The 12183-nt window shown below is 43.0% G+C and overlaps 1 protein-coding gene across 1 annotated transcript; it reads left to right on the top strand.

Annotated features, from left to right (window-relative positions):
• The first annotated feature begins 295 nt into the window (after positions 1-295).
• Positions 296-8529, top strand: LOC116841801 (tubulin beta-1 chain). Its single transcript, XM_032810179.1, has 2 exons — positions 296-513; positions 6713-8529. The coding sequence occupies exons 1-2, from the start codon at positions 457-459 to the stop codon at positions 7997-7999; spliced, it is 1344 nt and encodes a 447-aa protein (XP_032666070.1). The 5' UTR covers positions 296-456; the 3' UTR covers positions 8000-8529.
• The last annotated feature ends 3654 nt before the right edge of the window (positions 8530-12183 follow it).

The raw sequence follows: 12183 nt of genomic DNA, 5'->3' as shown, positions 1-12183 counted from the left end.
CCATCTCGCATGGGGCCCGGGCGACATCAGACCGTGCCTGGTGCAACGTCGTAGTGGTTCCTCTTGAATTTCGACGAATCATAGCCGTTTCGGCGGTGCGGAGCCGCAGGAGCCTACGCGTCGCCCGGCGGCGAACGATCCGGCCGCGCGCGCAGTTGGCAACGCTGCAGTTGTCGTGAGTGCCGCGCGAATTGCGTGATAGGGACGCGCGGAGGGAGCAGCTCGACCAATCGCGTGAGCGGTACGCGGCACCTCTCCCCGCGAACCACCGCAGTCGTGCCGGAGAGACTTGAAAATCTGTAACGGACACCGCAGCCGGCGCATACTCGTCTCTGGGCTCTCGCGACGCGCTAGTCTACGTTCGTCGTCGTTCGCTGGTTCGGTAGCAATCGCTGCAGCCGTCGTCGCAGTAGATACAAGAACCCCTTTGAGGCGTCAGTTCTTCGCACGAGCAACATGAGGGAAATCGTCCATATCCAGGCCGGCCAGTGCGGCAACCAAATTGGAGCGAAGGTATGTCGCCTAGCAGGAGACCGAAACGCGATCGAACGAGCTGATGCCGCGTGTCGTGCGTTCCTTTGTTCGTGGGCCAGTGTTCGGGATTAGAGTACGGCCGGCCGGATCGACGATGCTACCGCGGAACTGCCGTGCCGATTTCTCGTCGCGGTTCGTACGTCCGTCCGAAACCGCACGGAACGCGTCTCGTTGACGAGGAATTACGCCATAATCGCGACTAGGATGTCTTCGACCGGATACACGGACCCGCGCCATTTTTCTCGGTGAGCGACGGTAATCTCGGAAAAAGATCGCGGCGCGTCAATTCTTGACGGCGTGCGGAATTTCTCGCTTCGCTCGACGCTGGTATGCGAAAAAACGACGGTGCCTCGCCCGCACGGTCGAAGACCTGTCATGGCGACAAGAGCTCGCCGGCCGGCCGGCGCGAGCGGGCAGAGTCTAACGGGTTTTTTTTGTTCCCCCCTGTTCTTTTCTTACGTCGTGCCACTGCGTTCCGGGACGAGGCGTCGTCGTCGTCGTTGCTGCTGCTGCTTGCACGTCGGCCATCTTCTCTACGGCGCGTCGCTATACTCGATATGCACGTAACTCCGTGTTCATTATGAATCATTGATCTGGCGAGAAATCAAGTGTACTGTACGAATTATTCACTAAAATCGCTAAATCCATCTGTCACTGTCCAAAAGTCTACGCGGGCTTGGGTGTGGCATACCTCTCGGCGATGTGAAGATAGTCACTTTACGATGCGACATCGACCGCTTGCGCGCGCATCTCTTCCTCGCTCTCTCTCTCTCTCTCTCTTTCTTTCTTTCTTTCTTTCTTTCTTACTTACCTTCACCTTTTCTGACTCATTGAAACTCTTGAGCGTCGATTTCCCGACACTACTACGCTAAACTTTTTACATTTATAAAACTGGCAAAACGAAAGATAAGAAATTATTTGTGCGATAAATTGTAAAATATATATTATTCATATAAAAGACATACTGATCCCCGTTCAATTTTTTTTATATTTAACAATTTTTCATTCTTGCAACGTTATTCGATAGAAACTATTGTTATATCTTTTTTCCTCGATCTGTTTTTTTACGGCACCTCTTCTATCTTGTTCGTACCGACACGTCCTAAAGGCGAGTACACACCGAACAAGCTGTGAATGCGGCCCACTGCGTATAGTATTGTATTCAACTTACACATTCATTCATTCGGTGTGCACATCCCTTACGGCAGATGAAATTCCTTCGCCGCGTCCGTCGACCGTGTGGCGTCGTGATCGCTCTAACGGCTACACGTCGCTAGGCGGGTGTATTTTAAAAATTTTATGACGCTTGTTAACGGACAACCAATGACACGTAACTGTATATTTTCATAAGTCCAGATACGCTCCAATGCACGATTTCTCGTTAATCATACGAGTCGGCGTTTTTAAATTATAGTCTATTATAGTCTCACGCTTACTTTGTATCGACTTATTAGAGATATTTAGTTGATCATTTTTTATTTTTATCTTTATCACTTATCGCTTTTGGTATCATTAGATGTTACGCGAATCTTTACGGTGTCGGTAAACAAAATAATCCTTCTCTTGGAGAATAAAGCTCGAAATTTGTAAACTAATTCTTTGAGATAATTACATTGCGTTCTTTTACTTAATCAGGAAACAAATTTGAAAGATCTTTTTATAATACTATTGATCCCTTGTCTACAGAAGATTTCTCGTGAGAATGGTAAAGATCGAGGAGAAGCTTACTGACGTCCGTCGTCATGCCTCTGTAATTTTTAAGGCTGCTGCACTAAGTCAATGCCCGTTTGCCGAGTTGTCTATCTCAATCGAACTGACATCATGCTAGCGTGCTAGTAAAGATTATTTTTTGTTCCCTTTTTTTCTATATCTGTTTGTACCCACTATGTAGATATAATGATAAAAGTAAAGCAGTGTCGTCGACGAATTTGTTTTCCAAAAGTCTTGCAACCGCGTGTGTGTGTAACTAGTGCGCTGTTCTATTTTCATCTAATCTGAAAGTCGTCATTACGTGATAAAATTTAGCGATAATTGAATCACATCGCCAAAGGAGTGTAATCTGATAAGTGAAGAAAAATCCATGAAACGCGGTTAAACAATAATATTTTATCAGAAACTTTTACAACTTGTGGAGTAGAAGGTCATCTCTTAAGCACAAGTGTAAAATTTGAAATTATATTAACGACTTCTACAGTTAGTTTTGGGAAGGTACACCATATACTGTGCCTTCTTTGTATTCCGAAGATATACAACCATGCGTTGCAATTTGACTACGATATCACAGTTTTTTCTTACGAGGAACATATATTTCGTCGAAAGAATTTTCTCAGTATCATACGGAGTTACTTGTTCATCACAGGATATGAAATATGAAGAGAAAACGTATGCCGAATAAAAGTGCATTCTATAAGGGTAAAAACCGTAAAACTACGTTTCACCCAACGACGACGGTGCTCGTTGTGTAACTATTACGAATGCCCATTCAGTGACGCCTTCGAGTCCAAGGACATCGAGTCTCACGTAGCACGGCAACGCGCTCCCAAATAAAGGAAGACGGCGATATATCCTCTCTCGCCATTTTCCTCCGCATCACCTCGGCCCGTTTCGAACCGTTTCGCGTTGCCGACGAGGCGACCCTCTCTCTGGATATAGCCAGGTGTATCGATCGTGTCGGGTCCGTAAGGCTGGGTATGTCTATCGCCGCGACTCAATGACCATTACTATTTTATTACTTTCACCCTTAAAATTTCACCGCAGCATTTCTGCAAATGTTGCCAATAACGATTCTAATTTTATTTTTAAGATAAATTTTATGTATCAGTTGTCAATGGTAAATCGATTTTGTATCTGTTTAATAGTTCAAAATGTGCACGCACCTCTTGTCACTACTATATGTATAAATGATATCCGGTCTTAATATAGAATCAAGAAGTAAAATATTTTTTATTTGGATAATAACAGGATTTTAGAATCACTTACTATTAAATTACTATTAAATAGTAATTACTATTAAATAGAATTTAACATTACCGCGTCTTCAGATATTTATCTTATCAGTCGATGAAGATACAACTATTTTTCTTCAATGTCCGGTTTATGAGAGGAAATTTACGAGCGAGACTCATCTTCCAGTCAATACGACTATTTCATATCCTCATCCGCGAGGCTTAATGGTTTTTATACACTACCATAAAATTATAAAAAAATATCCGTTTAGATGAGTTGGTTTGATTAGCAATTAGTAACTGTCTACAATATATAAATTTACATAAATCAAATAAAACATAATATACTTCTTTGGGAAAATTCAGTTATCCGTTATGCTCTTTTTAATTATTTATTTGTAGTATGCTCTAACAGCAACGTTAACACTTGCCAACGTTACAACTCAACGTTTCTACAGGATCGTGTATTTCGTAATGAAAAACCGTGACTTTGTCTGCCGAGCGCATTTCTCATTAGTCAGATTAACCTTATCGCAAGTTATAGCTCTTATCGGCAGTTCGTGGCATATTTAAGCACTGAAGCCATTTTGATTCGTCTAAAAACGAAAGTGGAACTAAATGCTCCGACCTGCTAAAACACGTAACATTAGAAAACTTCTTAAAAAATTATTTGTCGTATTTTAGCAGACCCTGATTATCCAGTTGGCATGTTTATGGTGCGTATCTCTTAGCAATTTAGATAGTGTACAATGTGACTGCTAACATTCCTTATTATACAGGTCTCCTTTATTTACCATAAACGACGGCCCGTTAAAAGTCAGTGGGGATCCACGATAGGAACACCGTTCGTGGACCAATTGCATCTGCTCGCTCGGCGGGTTACGTAACGCGTAGAATGCAACACGTCGACGTGTGCATTTAGAATAACGGTACGACCTTTCTGCGTTTCTTCCGGTCTAGCAACGTCGGCCGCGTCGCTGGCTCCTGGTGCAGCCGCGAAATTAGTCGTGGACCGACTCTAAGAGAAATCGGCGGAATCTAACGGGGCCAAGCAGAGCCATCGTTGTCGTCGCGGTGCATAAACCGAGCGATCGTCGCTTATGCTAATTGCACGACCGTGTTGGTTTTACAGTCATCATCTCTATATATAGCGGTGACATTGGTGACTCATATCTGGCTATAACATATACATACATTGCGGTCAGACGAGATATGGGGGAGGGAGAGGGGAAGAGGTAGATAGGGTTGGGCGATCTTAGCTTTCGAACGACGATGCTCATATATGGTCCTCGCTTAATACACCCATCGTTTCCATGTGGGACGTATGTAGCGAACGGTAGGCGGACTTGACGGTTTTACGCTGACTTTCACGCAGGTTGTATATGGAGCTCGGGATTATTCAATAATCGCCAGCCGCTGCAAAAAGGTTCGCACGGCTGCGCGGAGAGTGCGCATTCGATCCAAGCACTCGTCGTACTTCGTATCTACGTATAATTTTATCTACGACCGCAACTCGTTGAGTATTCCGTCAATTGAGAGAAATTGCCGAGAGGAAATAAACAATCAAATTCGAGTGTAAAAAGAACTTATTTCTAACTTGTGATCATATTTTGCGAGAAATATCTCTTCTTTATCAAAAAATTTCTTCTACAACGAGTTGAACGTTTGTAAGTGGACGGATGAAGTCGTGCAAATTGAAAACGAAATCGTTTTCTCCGATTTATCGGATTTATAAATAAACGAACAAATTGAGGACCGCCGACTTCTCTGATGGAACGTATTTATCACGGGATTTCCGGAAACGAATGATTTGCCAAGTAGCGAGTATAATTTCAGTTCCTTGCCACATTCTGGCGTAGCAGCCGCGCGATTCCCGACGCATTCCGGACTTACGATAACACGTTGATACCTGAATTATTAACCGAGAATACAATTACGCCGGTCTAGCAATGCACTATTTACACACTTTTGTGCTCGGAGATACACGCGTACCTTGTGTGTGTACACACACATACACACACACATACGTCGATTTCCAGAAATATACCACGCGGGGTCTTTGAACCACGTTCACGAGATAGAGCGGAGATGCACCGGCGACTGTATGCGGTACACCGGCAATTTTGTAATTAGCGTCCTCTTTTGTTTGCAAATACGGAGTTGCGTCAGACACACCCAATCCACCTCCGCTAATGGAAATCTGCGCGCGAGAAAGTGTCCTCCGGCGTTTAAGTCGACTTTGTATTAATCCGTGTTGCTCATTAATGCCCGTAATACTTATCAATGTATTTGTCATTAATAGCGGGACTGGGAAAATGGGTTCTCAGACAATTCAAGTCGACTATTAAGTCGTCTAGGAGAACTTCAGCGTTCAATTTAACAATTATGTGATCCCAGTTGCAGCGCTAAATTAGAAGACGTTTACGAGACGATTGACATTTCAGCATGACACGCCGATTATGCGATTATCATGGTGAAGCGTGCGCTTCCGGGAGATTACGTGGCGGCTACCCGTTCGCTGCAGCAGCGTCGCGTTACGTCGCGCCGCGTCGCTGGCGTCGTGCGCGGAACATCGCGATGCGCTTCGACGCGTCGATCGACCGGACCTCTCGGAGACTTGGAACGAAACCGCGCCTACGATACGTGCTAATTAATCTCGATTATCGCTCGGCCGATTCGGTTGTGAGAGGGTCAGTGCGTTCGCTTCGATACGCGCCAAAGCAAAAAAAAGAAGTAATGTAATTCGGTGTGCAGGCCGAGTATTATTACGATTAATTACACGCGAGCTATTCGCTGCGAGGTCGTTGAACCGGTTCCGTTCGCTCGATACAATGGAAGGCTGGAAACGGATGTGAAGGATAATTGCGGGGAGAAAGCCGGTGCGCGAGACTTACTTCCTTTGCTTGTGCACACGCGCGCGCGCGGATGATGCGAGAGTTGGAACGCGTATCTAATTTTTGTCGGCAACGCCGATTCGTTCCGGCACGGATAACACTTGCTGTTGCAAGTCGAAGCGCGCGACGCTCTTCTTTCCGCAATCGAATATCTTGCGATTGAATTTAGCGGAGAGATATTCGTATGTTTTCAGTAGCAAAGCAAGATTCTATTGCTAAGATCATAACAACGCGGACATATCCGAGTTTGTTAATTATCATTTGTTTGAACTGGCCAGATTCATATAACGTTAGTGTCGTAATTTTCATCGTCAACTAATGGGAAAATATTTTTTACAGTTTTGGGAAATCATCAGCGACGAACATGGCATCGACCCGACCGGCACCTACCACGGTGACTCCGACCTACAACTGGAGAGAATCAACGTCTATTACAATGAGGCGTCGGGCGGCAAGTACGTGCCGCGTGCCATTCTCGTCGATCTGGAACCCGGCACTATGGACTCCGTGCGCTCTGGACCGTTCGGACAAATCTTCAGACCGGACAACTTCGTATTCGGGCAGTCTGGTGCAGGCAATAATTGGGCAAAGGGCCACTACACTGAAGGCGCTGAACTTGTGGATTCCGTTCTGGACGTAGTAAGGAAGGAGGCCGAGAGCTGCGATTGCTTGCAAGGGTTCCAGCTCACTCACTCTCTCGGTGGTGGTACCGGCTCCGGTATGGGCACTCTGCTGATCTCCAAGATTCGCGAGGAGTACCCCGACAGGATTATGAATACATATTCTGTTGTACCATCGCCCAAGGTATCCGATACGGTCGTCGAGCCGTACAATGCCACGTTGTCTGTACATCAACTTGTCGAAAACACCGACGAAACCTACTGTATCGACAATGAAGCCCTATACGATATCTGCTTCCGCACTTTGAAACTGTCGACACCAACGTACGGCGATCTGAACCACCTCGTTTCCCTCACGATGTCCGGTGTCACGACCTGCCTTAGGTTCCCTGGTCAGCTGAACGCTGACCTTAGGAAGCTCGCGGTGAACATGGTACCCTTCCCCCGTCTGCACTTCTTTATGCCCGGTTTCGCGCCTCTCACATCCCGTGGCAGCCAGCAGTACAGAGCTCTCTCCGTGCCCGAACTTACCCAGCAGATGTTCGACGCAAAGAACATGATGGCCGCGTGCGACCCCAGGCACGGCAGGTATCTCACAGTCGCTGCCATCTTCCGCGGCAGAATGTCGATGAAGGAGGTTGACGAGCAGATGCTCAATATCCAGAACAAGAACAGCTCGTACTTCGTGGAATGGATCCCAAACAATGTAAAGACCGCCGTCTGCGACATTCCGCCACGTGGTCTCAAGATGTCCGCTACGTTCATCGGCAACTCCACCGCCATTCAGGAGTTGTTCAAGCGCATCTCCGAGCAGTTCACCGCTATGTTCAGGAGAAAGGCTTTCCTTCACTGGTACACCGGCGAAGGTATGGACGAAATGGAGTTCACCGAGGCCGAATCCAACATGAACGACCTGGTGTCGGAATATCAGCAGTATCAGGAGGCTACCGCGGACGAGGACGCAGAATTCGACGAGGAGCAGGAAGCCGAGGTCGACGAGAATTAGAGAAAATAGACAACACCCGACGGAAACTACCGTTCTATTTCTCCTCTCTCGACCGAGCGATAACGCAACACGACACACAACCCTTCACCCAGCTTCTTAACTCTACGTTATCTCTCTTTTTGTATCTATTTTTTACAGACTTCGGTTCCGAATTTTTGTGGAGCGCGCGCGCTTTTCGTTGCCCTTGCGATGATGATAATACCGCGCTTTGCGTGGTAAATTCGAAACATGATTTATTATTTTCATGTATTTTTCTATAGTATACTTTACTTTCGATTACTAATTCACGCGCGCCCTTACCATTCAATGTATAACCGCTCAAAAGCGGTCGCTCTATCCATATTTGAATAAATTATTATCATATAAATCATGTCGTCTCGCACTACTCCCTGATTATTATACGGACCTAGACTTCTTAGCGCTATTGAGTTTTGTACTTTCAGAGACTTCGTATATATTTATATTCGTCTGTTATCATACGCAGTTTTATACCATGGCAAATAGATGTGAATAAAAACCCATGAAGTGTACGATGTGAGAGTATTGATCTTAAATATTCAGTTATTCGATGTGTAAAGCAAGAATTTTAAATTTACCCGAAATAAGTCATATAATGACTTATAAAATGTCATAAAATGACCATATAATTACTGAAATGGTCATATAATGACCACATAATTACGTTCTCAATTAATGGAGTGTCGGTCACGTTTATCATGATATATGTATGAGTAACTACCTAAAAATTAATATAGCAAAGAGAAAGAACTGCAATATTTTTTACTTAACGTTTACTAGATTAATTTAAACGCCAATTATAATTCTGGGTAAGATAATTTTGGAACTTTTATAAATTTCTATTCACAAGAATACATTGACCGACATATAGCTTTAAATTAAGAATACGTTAGTATCACATAAATATTCACTAGTGCATCCATCTATTTGACATACATTCCCTTATGAAGCGAAATGTTACCGGTACTTGTAGGATAGTAGCTTACAGTCCGTTATCAGTAGCTGTAAAATTGAAAACACCGATAGAATCTTACCAACAGAAGTTACTTAGCACATATGAATTTCACAGGAGAAACGGTAATATTATCATCGTTTCATATTTCCGTTTCCTGACAGATATTTACAGAATCGTATAAAAATAACAGGAATGTCTAATTATTTTTTTCCGGCCTTGCAAACGTAATACAAATAAAAGTGAGCACGCACGCATCAATTGTACGTATCATAGTGTATAATAGATATCGCGCAAGTTGAGTTTCGTTATTCCTACAATCACGAAGGTCTACCGATATTCGGAGAACGTAATATTTTGTATCCGCGCTGCGATAATGACGTTGTAATGTAGCGTAGTTATGAAGGAATGTCGAGAACATCGCGCTGACTAACTCTGAGTTAACGGATTAATGAGATACAGTTAAACCGACGGAATCAGATCGGCGCGGTACACGTTTCGGTCTCGCGCGATCGATACATGCTTCGTGGAACGAATGCATCGTTAGGAGCTACATTACATTATTGCATTTTGTGTTAGAACGGCCGGCCGACACGCAAGAAGATCGAGTCGACGCGTTCGAAATAACTGGCCGCGTGCGACTTCCGGTTGAGAAGCAGCGAAATCCTCCTTCGCCACCTCTACTCGAGGTTATTACCTTATCTTGTTCCTTTAATTTAGCAATTAGCGCTCACGTTTGATCCATCTGATATTTTTCTCCCGCCAACGATCATCAGAGAGATCCCTTAATTCGACCGTCCCATAATCACAGTTTCTTAAACTGTGTATAAATGTAATTGGGGATTTTTTAATTGAGACGGTGGCGCAAAAGAGAACATGGAAGCAGAGGCATATTTAAAGAGTGTTCATTAGTAATAGTGTGTCTTCTAATTAATTCCAGTCCTACATAAAATAAAATAAAATTTCCATAAAAAATTGAACTCTTATTGGACTATGTGTATTTAAAAGTGAATAATGTATATTACTGATTACAATGATTCGTTAAAATTAATATATTATATAGTAAACCAATGATTAAGTGAGACTCTCGGGTTTACAATCATGAAAGACCAAGTCAATAAGAACAAAAGCAAAAGAGTGTTTAATTGCAAAATAATTTTAATAAATAACACTTCTAATATTGTCGTGAAAATGTTGATGATAAATGTTTTCATCTTAATTTATTTCTTCTCCCTTCAGCATAGATTTGACGCATGTTTCGAGTTAACATAGTTTGGGTTTAATATTAGTAGCGACCGTTTAGTATGCGGTTTTTTTTTTTTATATCGGGATGCGGTTTTTGTCACTCGCCTTTGACAAAGCGCAGACGACGACCTGAGTACAGCAGATATGACTCATTGCTTGGCTGTATGTCGACCGTCTCGCTTTACGAATTCCACTCATCGTCAAGCGCCGCACGCAATGCCAAATACACGTCGGACGTAATTAGCTTATTAAAGAATAAAGAATAAAATTCGTCGCTCGTCTGACCGCGTGGAATGCTGATTTTTTTACAGTCGACTTTTTTACGTGTCTCTTTCTGAGACATTTATATATGTGTGTGTGTGTGTGTGTGTGTGTGTGTGTGTGTGTGATTTAAATAATTTGATGAAAATTGTTTTTTTATTTTGCTTTCTTTTTTTAAAGAGTTTTCTACTCGAGCAATTCCGTCGTTAAGTAATTGTTGCGCTCAGGAAAATGCAGGTTTAATCTTATGAGCATTACAAGGGTATGCGGGTTAACATTAGATAAAAGGTGATAACGGTGACTGAAATAGCTGTATTATAATAACTATTGAATACACAATACACAATACAAGCTATTTCCGCTCGGAAACAAACCAGCAATGTGACTATACGATTGTTTTAATTCTATGTTGACGGATTCAGCATTTCCATGAATTTCGCGATTTCAATTCAGGCAACCACCGTCATGATCAAACTTCTTTCCTCCCGAGTAAATGACCGCGCTTCGTGGTGGATATTGACGGGAGGTGAAGAAAAGACAATAATAGAAGGAAGCTTTTTCCAACAGCGGGAGATCTTGCAGGAACTCGCACAGCTGGAGACGAACCGCAACTATCGTCACGATTATTATCATTTTTGATGATAGCGACGGCGACGACCAAGGAAAACGAAATGCCGCTTTCAGGATGAGTCACGAGATAAAGAGTTTCAATATCTTTACACCGGGGCCACTGTACTTTTACAATATTCTACGCGCGACACCCCGGTCTAAGAATTCACGATATGCATTCGCACGAACTCGAACGTGCCGTAACAAATCGTACGATTCTTCTCGTACACTGCAATTTGAAATGATTAACTATTATGTTGAGGCTTTAACATAAATATTTTATGTTTACATATGAAAAATTATGTGAAATATTGTAGCGAGACGTACCTCTATTTAATTATTATATAAAATAGTATAAAAAAATATTGTATAAAAAAACATTTCAAATATATTAGACCAATTAAAAGAACCAATTAAGAGAGTTTTTCATTTTATCATTTTTCGCAGTTGCACAAATTTGTTGCAGAAAAATTAAAATTACTTTTCTAACGATTCTTTATGTGAAACGGTAAAACTGTAAAATGATAAAGAAGAAAGTTATATTAATCTCATTTATCTCACGTTGCTCCACAATTTAACACGTTGGTCGTAACCACGACGGATATTAACAGCATGCATGTGTGGCCCAGAATGCACATGACCGAAACGCATCCGTTGAATGTGATACCTTCGCCTGCAGGTATTGAAGCAGGAAAAAAAGGAAGCACTTTCCAAAAAAAGTCCCGTCTCTTGTTACAGTTCCGGTGAATGCACTCCGAGGTAATCCGATAGAAAATAATTGTGCGGCCGTATTGAATCATATTTTACTCCGACACGCACAAGAGTTACGATTAATTCGCGACGAATCGATACACGCGGCGGAAATTAATATGCGCCACTCGTAAAATTAATTTTGCGCTTGCAACAATCAACAGATGTCAGCGTCGCTGATAAGAAGAGAAATGATCATCCACAGAGGATGTTTGCGCAAAAAAATTTACAGGGAGGATGAGAAAAAACTAAACCGGGAGCGTGCACTCAAAAATACAACCGTATCGCCGGTTCACACCCCTTTCGGAAACACCCCGACACGAAGTACGATTCCGTTGTTTTTCCTCCC

This window comes from Odontomachus brunneus, unplaced genomic scaffold (genome assembly GCF_010583005.1).
Source record: "Odontomachus brunneus isolate Ranch 3 - 2012 unplaced genomic scaffold, Obru_v1 Obru_scaffold_018, whole genome shotgun sequence".
NCBI lineage: Eukaryota > Metazoa > Arthropoda > Insecta > Hymenoptera > Formicidae > Odontomachus > Odontomachus brunneus.
This window is presented reverse-complemented; position numbering and strand designations above follow the sequence as displayed.

What these genes read in the sequence shown, in the direction of transcription:
- LOC116841801 (XM_032810179.1), top strand. Translation starts at nt 457, where the DNA reads ATGAGGGAAATCGTCCATATCCAGGCCGGCCAGTGCGGCAACCAAATT. An exon ending in GCAACCAAATTGGAGCGAAG is followed by an intron (nt 514 to 6,712) that starts GTATGTCGCCTA and finishes TATTTTTTACAG; the next exon opens with TTTTGGGAAATCATCAGCGA.